The sequence below is a fragment of the Orcinus orca genome, chromosome 11 (assembly GCF_937001465.1).
Source record: "Orcinus orca chromosome 11, mOrcOrc1.1, whole genome shotgun sequence".
NCBI classification, from domain to species: domain Eukaryota; kingdom Metazoa; phylum Chordata; class Mammalia; order Artiodactyla; family Delphinidae; genus Orcinus; species Orcinus orca.
Genome location: NC_064569.1, coordinates 66,490,900 through 66,509,782, shown reverse-complemented (window position 1 = coordinate 66,509,782; position 18,883 = coordinate 66,490,900). Strand labels below are relative to the sequence as shown.

The 18,883-nt window shown below is 40.0% G+C and overlaps 2 protein-coding genes and 1 pseudogene across 8 annotated transcripts in view; 2 read left to right on the top strand and 1 right to left on the bottom strand.

Annotated features, from left to right (window-relative positions):
• The window catches only part of METTL25 (methyltransferase like 25), a 131,593-nt gene extending 122,061 nt beyond the window's left edge, over nt 1–9,532 (bottom strand). For all 6 annotated transcript variants that reach the window (XR_007470037.1, XR_004477331.2, XM_012537039.3 and 3 more), the window contains exon 1: nt 9,232–9,532. Coding sequence is in view for 4 of the 6 variants with exons in the window: in XM_012537039.3 (XP_012392493.1) it covers nt 9,232–9,487 (256 nt within the window). In the remaining 2 variants the exon portion in view is untranslated. The remainder of the gene's footprint in view (nt 1–9,231) is intronic.
• On the top strand, nt 6,032–8,108 carry LOC101279423 (LIM domain-binding protein 2-like; annotated as a pseudogene).
• Nucleotides 9,533–9,593: 61 nt separating the features above from the next.
• On the top strand, nt 9,594–16,906 carry CCDC59 (coiled-coil domain containing 59). Of its 2 annotated transcripts, XM_004280602.4 has the most exons (4): nt 9,594–9,825; nt 10,770–11,106; nt 12,207–12,306; nt 14,054–16,906. In XM_004280602.4, exons 1-4 carry the CDS (start codon nt 9,672–9,674, stop codon nt 14,213–14,215), a joined length of 753 nt encoding a protein of 250 aa, XP_004280650.1. In that variant the 5' UTR covers nt 9,594–9,671; the 3' UTR covers nt 14,216–16,906. The 2 variants fall into 2 exon arrangements, with proteins under 2 accessions (XP_004280650.1, XP_049550103.1); XM_049694146.1 differs by lacking the exon at nt 12,207–12,306.
• Nucleotides 16,907–18,883: the final 1,977 nt, after the last annotated feature.

Genomic DNA, 18,883 nt, shown 5'->3' with positions numbered 1-18,883 from the left:
CTTTTGGAAGATTTTTCTATACTTATGAAGACCAATTAACTCCTGAAGACCAAAAGATAATTCACTTGAGAATGTTACAGATTTATATATGTAGTCATTACTTCCTAAGGACACAGCCTAGGTCCCTTGAAGTGGGGAAAACAAAATCTTAATCCTTGAGAGGAGATATAGGAGACTGTTCATTTTATCAGTATTTAGAAGCTATCACTACTGGCTTTTTTCTGCAGATGGTTAATCTCACCCATATATGTGATAAACTTTCAGAAATTTTAGCCTGAAATGATGCCTGCCTTGATTTTATCTCCAGATTCTCATGGTATCTTTCTGTAATTTTCAATGTACTGAATGAAGTACTGCATTTTCACACTGGAAAAGAATAGCAAATTAAGTTAAAAAACCTATGAGTTGGATCAAGTCATACAAAAACAATGATGACAAACATAATATGGACAGAAACCACACCATAGCTATCTAGTTCAGTACCATATTTCCATGGGTACCTTCAATAACATTCTTTATAGATCTATGCTTCACTTCGATCTTCAAGAATAATTTACTCATCTATATGGCAGAAACTGTTCAATGTGCTAAGAACACAAAACTGAAAAAGGCAAACACTGTACTTTTGTTTTTAGAGAGTTTATAATCTAGCTGCAGATAGGGACAAGCCAGTGGACGATGACAACAGGATGACCTGTGTTGATATGGGAGAGTATATGGGGTGTTATAGGAGCACATACATTTCCAGAAGTTCCTGACAATTTATTTTTTCCAAGGAAAGAAAGACCTAATTACACCATCACCACCAACATCATCATTACCACAACCCTCATCATTTATTAGCCACAACTTATTGAATCCATGCTATATTCCCAGTTCTATGTTAGGAGCCAGATTACATCATTTTTCAGCTTTACTACAACTTTGTAAGATTGGTAATACACTTGTGAAAAAGGAAAAAAATAACAACAATAACAATCAGCTGTGACAGAGAGATAGCAGCTTATAGCTGGGGTGGAGCTGGCGCTGGCACACAGACCACACTCTTCCCTATTAAACATGAAAGCGTTTACAGTAGTACACCAATATCAGACCAAGTCTGTGACCATGCGAAGTCCACAACCATGACTGAGCACAGACAAAAACAAGAACATCGTGCAAACACAACGGCCTTCATGAAAGGAGCCCCACAGAGGCTCACATGGTGAGAAACTGAGGCCCTGTGCCAACAGGCAGCACCAACTACCCCCCTATGTGAGTGAGACATTGTGGGGGCAAGTTCCCCAACCTCAACCAACTTCAGCAACTGCAGCTCCACCAGCAAGTGGACTGTGAAACCGTGAGACCCTAAGCCAGGTCCATCCGTTAATCTGTTCCTGAATTCCTACCCCACAGAAACTGTGTGAGAGCGTGTCATCAGCAACAGGTCGTGTGTAACAATATAATTGTCAATGAGTGTGTACGCTTCCAATGAAAACAATTATAAGGGAGGTCGTATAATTAATATTAATACTGGGTTTCCCTTTAATTCTTAGGCTGTTTTCTTCTATTTCTTTGAACATATTTATGATAGCCACTTAAATCCAACATCTGAGCCCAATCAGGATCGGCTCCTATTAACTCATTTTCTCCCCCCTTGGGTCACACTTTCTTTTAATTCTCTGAACACAGCTACTTAAATCCAGCATCAGGACTCACTTGGAATCAGTTTCCTGAGTATGAGTCATACTTTCCTGTTTCTTTGCACATCTAGTAGTTTTTGGTTGAAAAGCAGAATTGTGGATAATTTATTATAGTGGATCTATTTTGTTTTTCTAAGGATTTTGTTGTTGTTATTCTACTAAGAAGTGAACTTGCTTGGACTCAGACTGAAATCTATCTCCCCCTCAGTGAGCAGCAGCTGGTGTCTCTGCTCAGTTGCTGATTAGCCTGCCCCCGAGGGTATCCCTGAGCCTGCGTAGTTCAGCAGGCAGATGAAGATTTGGGTGGATTTGATAGTCAGATTGGGGGGCTCATCCTCTCTGTGGTTACATTTGTTTCCAACGCTCCCCAGCCTAAATTTCCAGTTACTCTGCCAGCCCTGAATTCTGCCCATTGATACAGAAATTCAATCAGGCTTTTGATTTTTGCCACCCAAGCTGTGTACACAGCTTGGGGAATATACTCTGTCAAAGGTGCAGCAAGTCTGCACATCTTGCCAGGAGCTCTGTCTTTCAAGGGTTCACGATCCCCCTAGTTTCGTCAGTGTTTTTGCTGGATTCTCTTAGTCTCCCGTGCCCGCATGTGCACATGTGTGTGTGTGTTTGGGAGGGGGTGTGTGTCTATACTTCATCCAGGGTTTTAGCCAGAGTTTATACTCACATCTTAGATCTCAGCCCTTCTGTGGCCCTCCTTCCAGAATGTGCTTCTTAAATTTCCATCTGCTCTCATCTCTGAACTCTGTTGTGGCCATCTTGAGCTGGGAAGAATGTCGTTCCAGACTGCCAGATCTAGGGGGGTTTGAAGCACCCCCAGCAAGAAAGTCATGAGTTCACAGTTCTTCCCAATCAGTAGCAGTTTTCCAACAGCAAACTCTGCTCGTATTTCTGTCCCCCTTTGGTCACCTTCCAGAACCTTCCAATAGTTTTTAATAATACGGTCAGTGTTTGTCATTGTTACCTGCTGGAGGAACTGCCTGACCTCTTCAAGCAGCCATTACCTGAAGCCCACCCTGGACTATTTTAATAGCCTTATCCTGTCCTCCTGCTTCCACCCTCACCTCCTCCACCCTCACCTTCTCCACAAAGAAGCCGGAGTCATCCCTCTGAGACATAAATCACACAGCATACCCCCTCATGAAGTCCTTGAAGAGCATTCCATTCCACTCAGAGTAAAAGCCAAGCCCTCAGTATGGTTTGCAAGTCCCACATGAAGTTGCCTCAGGCCGCTACTCAAACCTCATCTCTGATCAGTCTCACCTGGATGGCTCTGCTGTGCTCCCAGCACACACAGCATGTGCCCACCTGGTGCCTGCTATTCACCTGGCCCGACACACTCTTCCCTCAGATAGACCATTTTTCACTTTCCCTTCCTGGAAAACGAGTGGGGTGTGTGTGCGCGTGTACATACAGTTTTCTGGGTATCAACCTTCACTAAAACATAGGCTCCGCATGCGCAGGGATTTTATTGTGTTCAGTATCATAACAGTAGGGTCTAGAACAGGGCCTGGTAGGTAGAAGGCACTCAGTAAACATGAGTCAAGTGAATGCGTGGGTTAAGTGCTGCTCTTTGTTAGGCATTCCGCTTAACGCTTACCATGTATTTACTCACATAACTTTCAGACTGCCCCATCAAGTAGGTACTATAATTATTTATCCCAATTTTATGGATGAGGAACTGAGGCACAAAGAGTTGCAGCCCAAGCTAACCAAACGAGTATGTGGTGAGGCCAGGACTTGAACCAGGCAGTCAGTCTGCAAAGCCCATAGCATTAGTCTGCTCAAGATGCCATACAAAATACCACTGGCTGGGTGGCTTATACAACAGAAATCTGTCACAGTCTGGAAACTGGAAGTGCAAAATCAAAGTGCTGGCGGAGCTAGCTGGTTCCCGGTGAAGCCCCTCGCCCTGGCTTGCAGACAACTGCCTTCTCACTGGGTCCTCACATAGTTTTCCTCTGTGTGCACCCTTCTGGTGTTTCTTCCTCTTCTTATTGGATTAGGGCACCACCCTTTTGACCTCTTTTAACCTTAATTACCTCTTTAAAGACTATCTCCAAATATAGTCACATTGGGGTTTTTGGCTTCGAATTATGAATTTGGGGGGGACACAATTCAAACCACAACACCCATAATTTATGCCCTTAAAATAGTTATTTTCACCATCTTTCCTTTTTAATTGTGGAGAATTAATACTGTTTTCTCTCTAGTTCTTTTTAGATGAACAGAGGAAAAGAAACTTTCAGGACTCTGACCAGGCCAGAATATCACCTGGCAAGAGAAATCTACTGAAATGGCTACACTGAGGATTTTCAGAAACAACTTGGTCTCATAAAATACCAAATGATTATGCCAAACATATGCTAGTGTACTTTCACACACTGTGCATTTTTAACTCCTCATATCAAGCTGGCAGAAAACCACACTTCTTGTGAGACCCTAATGGAAATCCATTCAGGTCTCCTTGCTGCTCCTTGATCACACCATGCCTGCTCCCACATCAGGGCCTCTGCACTCCCTGTTCTCACTATCTGGAATGCTCTGCCTCCAGATAGCTTCATGACTCCATTTTCTCCTTATTTAGATTTTTTGTCCAGAGTTATTTCCATGAAGTTTTGCTAGGAAACCTATTTACAATTGCAAACATATCTTCCTCCTGCCCATCCCCTTATTTACTCCTCTCTTTGCTACTTGATTCTTTGTGGCACTTTTAAAAAATTATCTCTATTCCCTCTAGAATGCAAGCAAGGTGAAGATAAGGATTTTTATTTGCTTTATTTACTATTTCCTTAGTTCCTAGAAAAGTACTGGCACACAGCAGACACTAAGTAAATGTTCCCTGAATGAATGAATGAATGAATGAACAAACTTCCCCAAGGTCACAGAGCTGGTAGAATTGGAATCTGTACCCTGTCTGACTCAACAGTATAAAAATTAAGTGCTAAATTATACTTATAGAGAAACTAACACTTCTTTAATAAGATACAAATCTGGTCAAAGAGAAAAAAATACTCTGACACAAACAACAGACTTCATATAGTAATGGAGAAAATGTCCATATTTACATAATCTTTACATAAACAAAAATTAATATTCCTTACAAGCATATATTATAAAAAATTCATTATTTTTAATACTGGAGGTGGCAGACCATTTGTACAATTGAATATCTTGTATATAAAATTCGGCAGGGTCAGAGACATTTCAAAGGTGAATAATCTAGTCTAGATTCCATTATTGTTGAGTTGACACAAAATTGGTTGTGTTTCTCAAAAGATGTATTTTGTTCCTAGCTGAGAGAACAAATAAGTGGCATTATTCATTTATTTGTTCGTCAAATATTTATCAACCACCTACTCTGACCAGGCACCATTCTAGGCACTAAAGATACAACAGTGAACAAAACAATTCTTACATTCTTGAAGGGGAAACAATAAAAACAAAACAAAACATAAGAAATGTATCCATGTCATCAAAATATCAGTTTTGATAATAAATGCCCTTTGTACTTCAATCTTAAATAATCCAGAAAAACCTTTATCACAGTGGTAAAGACCTCAGACTCTGTGGAGTCCAACGACCCAGGCTTGCATCTCCATTACAAGCTGTGCCCCTAGTATATTACCTCCTCAACTGGCAATTTCACAAATGGGGAAAACAGAACCCATCTTGCCAGACTAATGTAAATATTAAAAGGGAAAATATGCAAACAAACAACACACTGCAGGGAAAATAGTAAATATCAATTAATCCTATTATTGTTATTATTAGGATATGTAAACAATCTAATTCTTCCACTGTATGAAGCCTAGGCTAAACCCATATGAAAGTCTTGGGCTTCATATTTAATTAGTTTCTTTTACTCTTTTGGAAGCCAGAATGAGTCATTCATTAACTCATGCAACAAATATTCATTGAGTATTTAATTATGCATGCTAGGTATTTTACTAGGTGCTGGAATACAGCAGGACAGACACGATCTTAAATTCTTTTGGAGTTTAAGTTGCCACGTTATCATAGGTATTAGGCATTATGAGAGTAAACTGAAGAAATGCCTGGTTGTTTGGCCTGAGGCGACCCAGCACTGGAGCCTACCCGGCTCTTTGGTGGGGCTAATGGCAGACTCTGGGACGGCTCACGCCAAGGAGTACTTCCCAGAACTTCTGCCGCCAGGGTCCTTGTCCCCACGGTGTGCCACAGCCACCCCCTGCCTCCGCAGGAGACCCTCCAACACTAGCAGCTATCGGCAGGACCCTCATCCCCCGTTACTTTAGCACTGTGTTTGTAATACTGAGCTGTATTACATTCTCAAACACTCAAAAGAATCCTACCACAGCTCATCCATCACGGTGGACTGAGACAGCGCGCGATGGTCACCCAGCACGGGAAGCCCATGTTTACCAAGATGTGTACAGAAGGCAGACTGACCTTGGAGTTCACCTTTGATGATCTCATGAGAATAAAAACATGGCACTTTACCATTAGACAATACAGAGAGTTAGTCCCAAGAAGCATTCTTGCCCTACATGCACAAGATCCTCAAGTCCTGGATCAGCTGTCCAAAAACACCAGGATGGGGCTAACAAATTTCACCGTCAACTACCTCAGGTTGTGTGTAGTACTGGAGCCAATGCAGGAACTGATGTCCAGACATAAAACTTACAACCTCAGTCCACAAGACTGCCTGAAGACCTGCTTGTTTCAGAAGTGGCGGCGGATGGTGGCGCCGCCAGAACCCACAAGGCAACCGACAACGAAACAGACAAAAAGAAAAAAATTCCAGCAGCAGCACCTCCAGCAGCAGCACTGGGAACACTGCCAACAGCACGGGCGACAAGAAGACGCCAGCTGCCAACCTGAGTCTGTCCAGTCAGGTACCTGGGCTAGGAGCGATCCCGAACTGCAGCCTCAACCCTGGGAGGGATGGAGACCTGTGTCATTCAACAGCAGTGACCCCTTCTGGCCAATTTAAGGAGAAGCATTGAGGGGCCCTGAAGGAGTCACTTTCAGTCCTCCTCAGAGGATTTGATGGTGGTAGGAGAGCCAACTCTGATGGGAGGGGAGTTTGGGGATGAGGACAAAAGACTAATCACTAGATTAGAAAACACGCAGTATGATGCAGCCAACGGCATGGACGACGAGGAAGACTTCACCAGTTCACCAGCCCTGGGGAACAGTAGCCCATGGAACAGTAAACCTCCCGCCACTCAAGAGACCAAATCAGAAAACCCCCCACCCCAAGCTTCCCAGTAAGATTGACCAGCTCCGGAATCCACTGTCAATAGCCCCTGTGAGTTACAATCACTATTTCAGATCCTTACTCACAGCAGAGAAAGGAAGAGACATTAAAACTTTTCCATGCAAATAACTATTTCTAAACCACAGGGATCTGAGTTTCTTTCTTTCTTTTTTTAATTGAGAGGATCATTCCAAATAAACTTCCATGACCCCTCCCTGGAGGCCTTCACAGGTAACACAGATACTGGCAGTGATCGTAATTAAAGTAAGAGCAAAAGCTAGGCTTCTCCTGGCTCGGTTTTAACCACATTTGTTAATTTCATTCCCCCCGCCCCACCCAACCATCCAACAAACGCCATATTGTTAATAAACCCTCAGTGCTCAGGATCTCATTCTATGCCGAACCCAACTACAGATAGACTTTTTAATATTGTAAAATATTTTCTGCTTTTTGACTTGCATCTGAGAGTTACTTGTTTCAGTAAAAAAAGAAAAGGAAAAAAATTCACTTTTGGAAAGTAATTTAAATGTACCTTTATCTTCTTTTCCCCCTTCACCTTTTCTTTCATAGGGTAACAGCTAAGAGGGCCCAGCAGGGTAATTTATGGCCGAGCTAATGTCAATTGGTCCTCCATCCTGAGTTGGTTCAATCGAGCCCGAGTGCTGAAACAAGAAAGGTCTTTTTGTCATCAAAGGCACCAAGGCAGATTTTTATGTCAAGAAAGGCACTTGGCCCATTGAGAATGTAGGCGTTTGTAAAATTTCTGTTGATCCAAATATTTTCAAGCCATGTAATCCATTAATTTTGTGGGCAGTTTAATAAATCTGAAACTCTTTTGTGTTTTTCTTGTTGTATCTGAGTTGACTGTTGTTTCTTTTCATAGTATATTTCCTGTATAATATTTTGTAAAGCCCTAACCTGGTTCTTTTATGAGGACTTTTCTTTGGGAGCAATTCCAGTGTATTTATGTGAAACTTTATAAAAAAACTAATTTTCCCATTTGCATATTAATGCGTTTCTCTATACGTGTAAAGACAGTGGCTCCGTGTATTATAAAACAGCTGGATTTTATGTATGCTTTACTGTTAAGTGTGCCAATAATAAACTGTGTTAACGACCAAAAAAAAAAAGTGCCTAACTTTCCAACAATAAACAGTGACTTTAAAGAAACCACTATTTACCAAGTTCTATCATAGGAAGGCCCCCCAGTGGTGCTTTGCCTTCAGAGAATGCTCAAGTGAATAAAGTTCACCAGCAAGGGCAAGGTTGGGACCGCCTGGAAACAAAGTAGAAGAAATCCCAGGATCCTGCTGGTGTCTTCTCATCATACTACTTCCAAAATGTACTTGCCTTAGTAGAATCTAAGTTTCAGTAGTAGATATTTTATAAACAGTTTTCAAAAGAGATAGCAAATATTCCCGGTCTTCAGTACTACCATCCTAGCCCACCATCATCTCATCTCTTCCTTGTATTACTGAAATGGCCTTCTAACTGGCCTCTCAGATTTGCCCCACTAGTCTGTTCTTCAAATAACTATCACAGTTATCTTTTCAAATGTAAAGTATATTAAGGCACTATATTGACTAAATTGCCCAAAGCTTTCTCATCCTACTTCAAACCCATCATCCTTCCGAGGCCCAGAGAGCCCCGCGCGATCCGGCTCTGCCTACTTCCCTGGCCGCACCTGCCACTGCCCGGCACCTGGCTTTAGCCACTCAGGCATCTGAACCTCAACCCACCCCGCTCTTTCCTGCCCTGGGCCTCCGCGATTCCGTGGGCCTGAAATCCCTTCCTGCGGCTCACTGCAGCCGGCGCCTTCTCATGCTCATGACCAACCAGGTGAAAGCAGCCTCCTCACACAGTCGCTATCACAGTTGACTGGTTTTATTTTCTTCTCGGCTATAATCACCATTTGAAATGATCTTGATTGTTAGGTGTTGATTTATCTTCTGCTGTGCTCCACATGCAATCTATAAGCACTGTTCCCCTCCAGTTAAGAAAATGATTGTTTAATTACTAAATGAAGAAAGGTCCTAGCAATGTTTCTTGCTCTCTTTAAACTGTGGAAATACACAAGCACCCATGGAAGACAGGGGATTCGGGAGGAGTGTCCAGCCCCACGCCTCCAGGAAGCGGAGAAGGGGCTCCGCTCGCTACCAGGCAGCGCATCCCTGCCCCGCCAGTGCCAGTCCCGCCGCGTACCTGTTTCCGCTCGACTTCCGCTACGGTACACCACCTTTCACTGGGCGGGATGTCTCTCCGCCTTCCTGAACGCCCCGCCCACCCTCCATTCACCTGATCCACTCTCGGCTTCCACCTGGAGGCGCGCCTCCGAGGGCTGGGCCTCCGCCGCCGCCGCCGATCTCAGCACCGCCAGCACTGTCTCCGGGGGCAAGTCGACCACTTGCTCCCACACGGACTCTGTGTAGAAGTCCACCGTATGTGCACTGGAAATGGACAGGGCTTCCCTCAGGAACCGCAGCAGCCCCTGCAACTTGGCATGCAACGTGGGCAGGTCCTGGGTCACCGGGAGCGGCCCAGAAGCCGCCATGACGCCCACCCTCCCGGGCTGTAGGTGGCGCAAACGTGGCCGCAAGGCAAGGGCTCAGTGGAAAGTATAGGCCGGATAAGTAGAATTCCGATCTGGACTGTGGGTGGGCGGCTGATTGCTTCTGCCTGATGACGTATTTTTTACCGCGCCAGTTGTGGTTTTCTGGCGCCGCGGTTGGTGTGCCATGGCGCCGGTAAGGCATGCAGCAAGGGGGCAGACAGGGAGCTTTGGGTCGCGTGGCGAAGGCGTTTCACTGGTCGGATTCAGAAATAAGAATATGAAACGGAGGACGTGGCGACCTAATTATCCGCAGGCCTTCGCGGGGAGCGTTCGCGAGGGTATGTATGTAAGAAGGCAGCCTTTTACAAGTCCTCGGGCCTGCGAAATTTTAGGATACGCGATCCGCCCAAGCTGGGAAGGATTTAGGAACCAGACCGAGCCGTACTTGGGGCAGAGAAATCTATTCTTAAATCTGCTGAAGCCGTGGGCGTCTCAGAGTTCTGGATGGGAAGGCGAGGCAGTGTTGCTCTAAATCTTTCAACATTTTCCTCGACTTAATCCCATTTTTTAATGAGAACTCTTTTCGTCTACATTTTCTCCGTGAAACCGTAAGCAGAGAGAATCTATGAGTCCATTTGTGCATGTATTACGGTAAAGGATAGAAGGCGAGGCCGGAAATGTCCTGCCCCACACTCTTGCTGATTACAAATACCCCAGAGCCCTCCAGTCTTCTCTTACTGTGTTTGCTTCGTTTTAGTTTGTGTTTTTCATTTTGTCTTGCTGTTTGTAAGTACTTAAAAAACCCATTTGGAATGTATAAATCTTAAATAGGTAGTTTTCTGATAATTGCTGTTGAGAATTTGCGTTGAATTACTTTAGAAAATCAGTCGTATTTTCTCTAACGTAAGGTAGTAGATGCGAGGGTTTTTTCCCGGAGGTATTTAGTGAAGACCTAGGTTAAGTGTTTTAGATGAATTAAGAAATCTGTTTGTGAGTACAATAAGTTGGAGTTGTGCAACACTCTACTCTTTTTTCCTTCTTTGAGATTCTTTAGTTCTGCACAATTACCGTTAGCCTGGTCTTTTTGCAAAGGACCAGTATACTGTTCATTCCATTAGCTTAAACTTGTTTTCTTGAAATAACGTTTTACAGCAAAACATAATGTAATTCTAGCACCTAAACGTGATGATATAAAAAGTTTTTAATTTTAATTTAGCAACTACATTTTTCATGCAAATTATTTTCTCAGAAAGTAATTCATGACTGATATATTCTTCAACAGGACAAGGCTTTGCATTTCGAAGAAAACTAAAAATTCAGCAAAATTACAAGAAATTGATATGGAAGGAAAAGAAGGCTAAAACCTCACGGGAATCCCAGTTCACGGATCGGTACCCTGATCATCTGAAACATCTCTATTTAGCTGAAGAGGAAAGACTCAGGAAGCAGCTTAGAAAATCTGACCAGTCTTTGTTAGAACAAGTTGACCAGCCTCTGTCAGAAGAACAAGTTGATCAGCCTTTGCCAGAAGAGCAGTGTAGCACTGACCAGGCTTTGTCTGAAGAACATTGTAGCATTGAGCAGCCTCATCCAGAAGAACAATGTAGCATAAGAATAAAGTATGTATTACCATCTTTTGAAATTCTTCATTGTAGATGTAAGTAGGGTTTTAGGAAAGAGATTATAGAACAATTTCTGTATTAATTGGGATTTTTCTTAAGGCATATTAGAAGCCACAGGTAATTATGTGAAAATATTTTCATGGAGGCTTTCATGTTAGCTTAAATGACTATAAATTGTCAGGTAGGCTTAATAGAAGAAGTAATGGAATGGGAATTAAGAGACCTGGGTTTTAGGTTTCAGCCTCTCAAGTACATTTAACTTACTTGGACCATGATTAACTCCTGTTATTAATGTATGTTTTTAAAAATAATTTAATTTTTGAGAGGTATTATAGTGTAGTGCTTAACATCGTGGACTTTGGAGCTGGCTTTAATATGTTGGTGCCCAATGTCCTCTAAAATGCAAATAATAATAGTAAGTATGTAATTTATAGCTGCCATGTTGTACAACCCCAGAATGGATTATTTACACGCTATGGTATCTTAGACCTATCTCAGATGTTGTGAAGATTAAATGAATTCATTTATATAGGTATTTAAAAAGGCATGTGATACATGGGAAGTGCTACATGAGTTTTAACTGCTACTACTACTGTTATTATTAACCTGGATTTTTTTTTTTCCAAGAGGACATAGACTTGGTTGCAATTAAAAAAATAAATGAAACGGAATAGAGACAAGTTGGTCAAAGAACTTTGGGATTAAAGTTCATGTACACCCCCAAGGTCCTTCATAACGTCCTTCAAATTAATGCCTTTTTCAGTTTGTCATTTCTACCATTCATATGCTGGTTTCCTGTTTTTAAACATTTTCAGATCTTTCAGAGCTTTCTGTATTTTCCCTGGGTGAAATATTTCTCCAAGACTTTCCATTTACTATTTTCTATATCTTGAAAGCTGTAACAAAATTTCTAATATGTTATTTGGACATTTTACTAATAAAATTAATGTCTTCTTTCTTTCAAATTCTCTTCACCCCCACCCCTTAAGTTGCATTAGTGAGATTTGACTATACAAATACTGTCTGACATAATTGTGTCATAATTTTGGTTATATTATTTTTAATACTTGTGATTTGTTTTCATTTATCTTGCAAAGTTCCATTACTATTCCAAAGAAAAATAAAAAGAAAACATCAAATGAAAAAGCACAGGAAGAGTATGAGCAGATACAAGCTAAGCGTGCTGCTAAGAGACAAGTAAGATCTACTTTTAAAATATTTAGATTCATGTTCCTTTATCCTAAGGGTAAATGTAAGCTTTTCTTCTTAATATGGGGCACATAGTATGCCCTCTGTAAGTATTTGCTGAGTAAGTGAATAATCTGAGAAGAGCTGGAGAATTTCAACATTCAGATTCCTTGACTGTTTATATTACCCTTGAGAGGTGATAGTAGTAGTCAAGAATAGGATTTTAAGGTACTGCTCATAGGTTAATAATATGAGCATCTGGGACAGTGTTTCTCAAGAGTAAGGTCCAGATAGTTGCATTTTTTTTAACAAGTGCCTCAAGAGGTTATGCGTAATAAAATTTGAGAACTACTAATTTTTTAAAAATGTAGATGATTTTCATAAATTTACATTAAAGAGTTGGTTTTGCTTATTAAAAACCTTACTAGATTAACTTAGCAAAAAGTTACCACACTTTGTTATCATTCAGAAACCCAAAATTATAACAGCCTTTTTCAAATGAGCAGAACAAAAATATCCACAGCTTCAACAAAATTATTTTATTTGTGGTTTCTTGTTTCTTATATTGAAGCTATATTAATCTATCACTTTAAAAAGGAGAGCACATCGATCAAAAATAGCCCAAAGATGGTGCTGACATATAATTTCTTTTATGTCTTAGCTTTACAAATCGTGTAATTAAGAAATCTGGAAGTTTAACATCTAAAATTCGTATGATTATTCTTAAACTGATGGCAGACTAGGGTAAAGCAGAAACATTTCTCCATGGAAAAACTGGACCTTTGTTTCACAGTTTGTTAAGATTATGCATTTTTTTAACCAACCTTCTGATACCTGCCACCTTTGGAAATAGTATACCAGATGGAATATGGACCATTATACTGAAAAACATTTACTGTTTCAAAAAAAACTTCCTTTATGTATATATAAATGTTACATCTTTGTAACCGTGAAAATTGAGCATCAGCCCTTTATTTGTAAGGTGAAGATAAATCCTAGCATAAAAAGTTTTAAAAGGATGGAATATGCTGTGACGTATATGAAAGCACTTTGTTAATTATGTCACCATACAAATGTAAGGCTGTGTCATTTGGGGGCTATATGCATTACAGGGGAAACTGAAAAACAGTTCACATATTACATTATTTAAGAATTTTTAACTTTTATATTTAAGAATATTGTATTTCAAGTAGTGATTTTCAGGTTTATATAACTTCAAATTATTTTTCTTTAAACTCCAATGAATTTGAGTCTTTATCTTAGCAAGTCAAATGAGCATGATTAATTCTTAAATAATCAAAACCATAATACCTAGCACAATATTTTACATATATATAGCTTGTAGTCAATAAATGCTTCTTGAATTAAATCTGGATCAGATGGCAAATTTAAAAGAATACCAGATATTCTGGAAATGATTTGTGTTACATGGACTAGATAACCTCTAACGTCACTTCTGACTCTTCAGTGGATCTAATTAAATGTGAAACCATTAAATAAATGTGCCTTCTTTGTGCTTTAATTTTATTTGTATACAAATAATTAAAATTGTTTACTAACTTTACATTATTCTATGGCATAGCATGTATCATAGCGGCAAAGAGGGTACACTGCTGCACTTACAAGTAACACCTCACATTTTGCAAAATATAAGACAAACCTGAAGTGTTTGCATGGTGATAGCTATTTCAACAAAATTATTGAACAATATCTATTGTTTGTTACTAATGAAAATTATATATGTTAATAATTTCAGGAATTTGAGAGGAGAAAACAAGAGAGAGAAGAAGCTCAAAGGCTCTACAAAAAGAAGAAAATGGAAGTGTTCAAAATATTGAGCAAAAAGACTAAAAAGGGGCAACCAAACTTGAATTTACAAATGGAGTATCTTCTAAAAAAAATACAAGAAAAAAATTAGGTCAGACATGTTGCCTGATTAATCAAGGGTTAAAATATATGCTGGCTAATGAGTTCTCTTGTATATGTACTGTCCCTCCTAACAGTTAACTAAATTTGTCAACACAGACTGGATTGCTAAGCTATACTAAATATAAAATGTCCAAATATTTTTTGTTTTTCTGAAAGAAAATTTTCTATATATGCTCTGCATTATATATGATTTGTTTCTTAATTATTTGCTGCTGAATGAAGGTTGGCCTTCAAAACTGAAAGAGGGAACTTCCCTGGCAGTCCAGTGGTTAAGACTCCATGCTTCCACTGCAGGGGCCACAGGTTCCATCCATGGTCGGGGGACTAAGATCCCGAATGCTGCTTGGTATGGCCAAAAAAAAAAGGAACTGAAAGAACCTGCTATTTGAGCAACAGGTTCAAGCATGTAATAACTTTTATACCATATGAAATTCAGATGAAATAAAGTGTTTTGAAAATAAGGGAGCAGAGCTTTCAACGAATCATTTCAATCAAATGTTTAAATTTAGCAATCAACTATTACAGTTTTGAAATTCCATAGTAATGGAATGGTGAAGGAGGCAGAGACTCCCCTTCGACTTTTTAATTTATTTTAAATTAAGTACATTTTATAGGGGGATGGTCTTTCCAGAAACCTGTAAGCAGGTTTCTACCTTTGGCCCCCACCATATTATAGTGAGGTCTTTATAAAGCAGAGTTTGATATTTATAATCTTTTCCTTAAGTGGATGTACATAGCTTGCTAGTGTAATATTTTTTGAATGATGATGGTAACCCAGCAGTGTCACAGCAGGAATTAAGCTTTCCAGATCCCGCGGGACCCTATCATGTAAGAACATTGTTACTGGACCTTACCAGTGTTGTCTCTGTTGGTAGGTTTGTGAGCCAAGGGAAAGAACTGGAATACTGCTTCTCCTGCCTCCTTGCAATCACTGTAAAATGAGAAAGGCTTGGTTATCATCATTAAAACAAAAGAACTGCAATAATATTTGTAAAACATTGCATAGTAACGTGCAATCCTTTATAAGTGGTAACAGATGCAGCCCAATATTGCATTAGGGTTTTGGTAAGTCCTCCCACTGTACTGAGCATTCTGCATTTAAAAAGTACAAGGAGGGAGACTCAAGAGGGAGAGGATATGGGGATATATATGTATATATAGCTGATTCACTTTGTTATAAAGCAGGAACTAACAGCATTGTAAAGCAGTTCTACTCCAATAAAGATGTTAAAATAAATAAGTAAATAAATAAATCATGCCAGTCATAAAATGCAGTGTAAAAGAGCAAATTCTGAATATAAAGAGATTTTGATAATACTAGATAGGAAAGATCAGGACCACAAATGACACCCTGTGATTGGGACTGCACCACAGCAAATCTATACAAGATACTATCAGTGTTTGAAATGCCAGAGAGAAGATACAGTGTGCCATGCTAAATACATGGTGATAAATCTAACTTCTTGCTGAAAAATTTCTTCCAGTTTATTTGAAGTGTGCAGGGCATGGACCCCTGACAATTGGCATAAACTGGTTGGCATTATGATGAGGCTGAAGCCATCCCCAGTTCTCCTTCCTACAGACCCATGAGTTTCTACTATAGAGTTTGTACTATGAATTGTCTTTGACAATAACAAATCTTGGGTTCTGGGAACATAGTTTTGTCCAGGATAACTGCTGTGTAAATCTGGTGAGTGTGAGGCAAGTGTTATAATTACTTTGGATGTTCTATTCTTTGGACCTTTTAAAAATTGAGGCACACCATAGACTTGATGTTGAATTAATATTAACTTTTGAGGAGCTGAATGAGCTACATCCATTTCCAAGTAAAACACACAGGCTGCAGCTGCTGTAGGAATCCATCTAGGCATTAACATTTCTGGCTGTGAGTGAACAAAATAAGAAACTGGAAGGGACTTGTTGGACTTTTACCTTATAAGGGCAAGAGAATTGGATTTGGGGTTTTGAGTTTTTTGCCTTTGGACATTAACTTGAAAGGTAATTTAATATATAGACTTTATTTTCTCCCTAGGAGTTTGAAAGGGAAATATTTATAGTAAAATGTGGGACATCTGCATTTTACTGGCAGTTTAACACTGGGCTCTCTTTAAGTATTTGGATAATTGCCATTGAGAACACTTGATCGAGTCACCCACGGAGCTGAGAGCCTTACATCAGAGATGCACACTTCATGGGCCTAGTGACCCTGGGTTTCATACGTAGATATATTGAGGTATAATCAATTGAACATATTTAAAATGTATAATTTGGTGAGTTTGGGCACATGTAATCACTCATGAAACCAACACCACAATCACAAATCCATCACCAGTATCTCCAAAAGTTTCTTCATGGCCCTTTGTCATCAATCCTATCAGGGGCTCCCCAGATGGGTCCCTAGCAGCCACTGATCTGCTTTCTGTTACTATAGATAATCTGCATTTTCAGAAATGTTATAAAATTGGAATTATCTACTGGGTACTCTTTTCTGTCTGGCTTCTTTCAGTCAGACAAATTTGAGATTCATCCGTGTTGCTGCATTTATCAATAGTTCCTTTTTATTGCTAAGTACTCTATGGTATGGATGCATCAGCATTTGTTTATTCATTTGCCTGTTGATTGATAGTTGGGTTGTTTCTAGTTTGGGGCTCCCACAAATAAAGCTACTGTGAACATTGTGTATAGGTCTTTGTGTGGACGGACATATGCTTTCATTTCTCTTGGGTAAATGCCTAGGAGGGAAATGGTTCAGTCACATGGTAGGTATAAAACATTCTAGGAAATGTGACATCTCTAAAGAGATTAAGGCAATGGAAAAGTGGCTGCCTGCTGAAACTGAGAAAGGGGCTTGTGAAGTCAAATTAGGGACCCAACAATGACACTCAAGATACAGCACTGTCTGCGTTATATCTATTTGTATGCAGGCCTTTCAATGAGGATGCTTCGTTTTCTGTTTTAAATCTCACCACTTATCTCAACCTGTTCCTTGGAGTACTAATAAAATAACTGGGGAGGTTGCGTCCAAAAGACATTGAAATCTATGATCTTACTAGTCTTGCAAGTTTTACGAATTTCCATTGTGTGCCTCTGCTCCAGCAAGCTTACTTGAGACTTGCTCTGTAACAACATCATGAAATTAAAGGTTTGCCAGGTGGCACCACATGAGAACAACCCAAGTTATAGCAGTTCATTCACATGTACCGTCCTCTCCGGTGCAATGTTAGCATCCTTCTACTTTTTGGATTAGTCGTGAATAGAATATTGACTCTACTGACGTGAGTAGAATATTGGAAAATGACCTACTAAGATTCAAATGAATCCTTATAACCCCCACTGAGGTCATCCCAGTATCCATTCAAACTTGAAGAAATCTCAGGAATAAAATTCATTCCTCTGAGTCTATTAGAATAAGGATGGCCACATCTTAGTGCTTGCAGTACTCCCACACAGCCAGTTAAGAAACCGATCAGAAAAGGCTACCCCTATTTGTTCAGGATCTCAAGGTGAGCAATAGAATTGTGATCTCTAGATTCCTAGTAGTTCCCAACACAAATATGCCCTGTCCTCCATCCCTGAAAAAGTAAATATTTCACAGTGGTCAGTTTATATGCAGCTTTCCTTACTAGACACATAGATAAAGACGGTTAATATTTGTTATTTTTGCGGGAAAAGTAACAGTATATCTAGATGGTTATACCTCAGAGATTTACAGAATTCTCATATTTCCTTCCATCTAAACAAGTCAGTCTAAACAAAGGATTTAATTTTTCTTTGAGAGTTCATCCTTGTACAATATGTAGATTACTGTGCCCTCTTAATCTAAGTAGTTCACAAGAAGACTTCATATAGCTCTTTTCAATATCTGCTGAAAAGCTTTACAAACCATGTAGAAAAAAAGCTATAATTTTGTTAAGAAATTGTATAAATTATTTGGGTCAGAATCTGTCAGCCATGGATGTTTTCCATTCACCAGAACAGAGATGATTCCATTTGACCAACTTTCTAAACTAAAAAACAATGAAAAGAATTTTGGGGGGATTAACTGGTTATTGCGAGCAATAAATGCCTAATTAAAAAAAAAAGTAGCTCAGTCCTCTCATGAACTTATTAAAGCAACAATTCCTGAGTCTCTTCCATGCGAAGCAGAAGTGAAAGCAGCTTTCTCTGCTTTCACTGCTTCTCTTCAACAGTCCCCCACTTTGGGTACCCCTAACCATGTTGAACCCTTCTCCTTTTGTTCACGAGAGACAGGATGATACATTAGGAGTATTAGCTCGCCGGAGCCTGTAGGTTGCCTCTCTTAACCTAGTCCTTAGTTTAGTAACTGAGGCATACTTTTTATGCTTGCAGAACTCGGCAGCAGCTGTCAGACTGGTTGAAGCCTCTGCTAATATGTTGTTTGCTTCTCACTGACTCTGGTTTGCGCCTGCTGAACAATCATTGTTACTTTTAGACAACACTCAAGATTTCTCTATCAGCAACTTTTCCATTTATGAAGCCCTTTTTATCTCTTACACATCACTGCTTAACATAGTTCAAACCTTACTCTTGTAATTTGATTTCTTTTCAGGATGAAGGGGAAACATGTGACTCTAGCAATAACTGAGGAAAGCATGCCCAGGACTGATCTTACAGAACCCCTTTTAGTTCATCTTGA

What these genes read in the sequence shown, in the direction of transcription:
- CCDC59 (XM_004280602.4), top strand. Translation starts at nt 9,672, where the DNA reads ATGGCGCCGGTAAGGCATGCAGCAAGGGGGCAGACAGGGAGCTTTGGG. An exon ending in CAATGTAGCATAAGAATAAA is followed by an intron (nt 11,107 to 12,206) that starts GTATGTATTACC and finishes TATCTTGCAAAG; the next exon opens with TTCCATTACTATTCCAAAGA. An exon ending in AGCGTGCTGCTAAGAGACAA is followed by an intron (nt 12,307 to 14,053) that starts GTAAGATCTACT and finishes TAATAATTTCAG; the next exon opens with GAATTTGAGAGGAGAAAACA.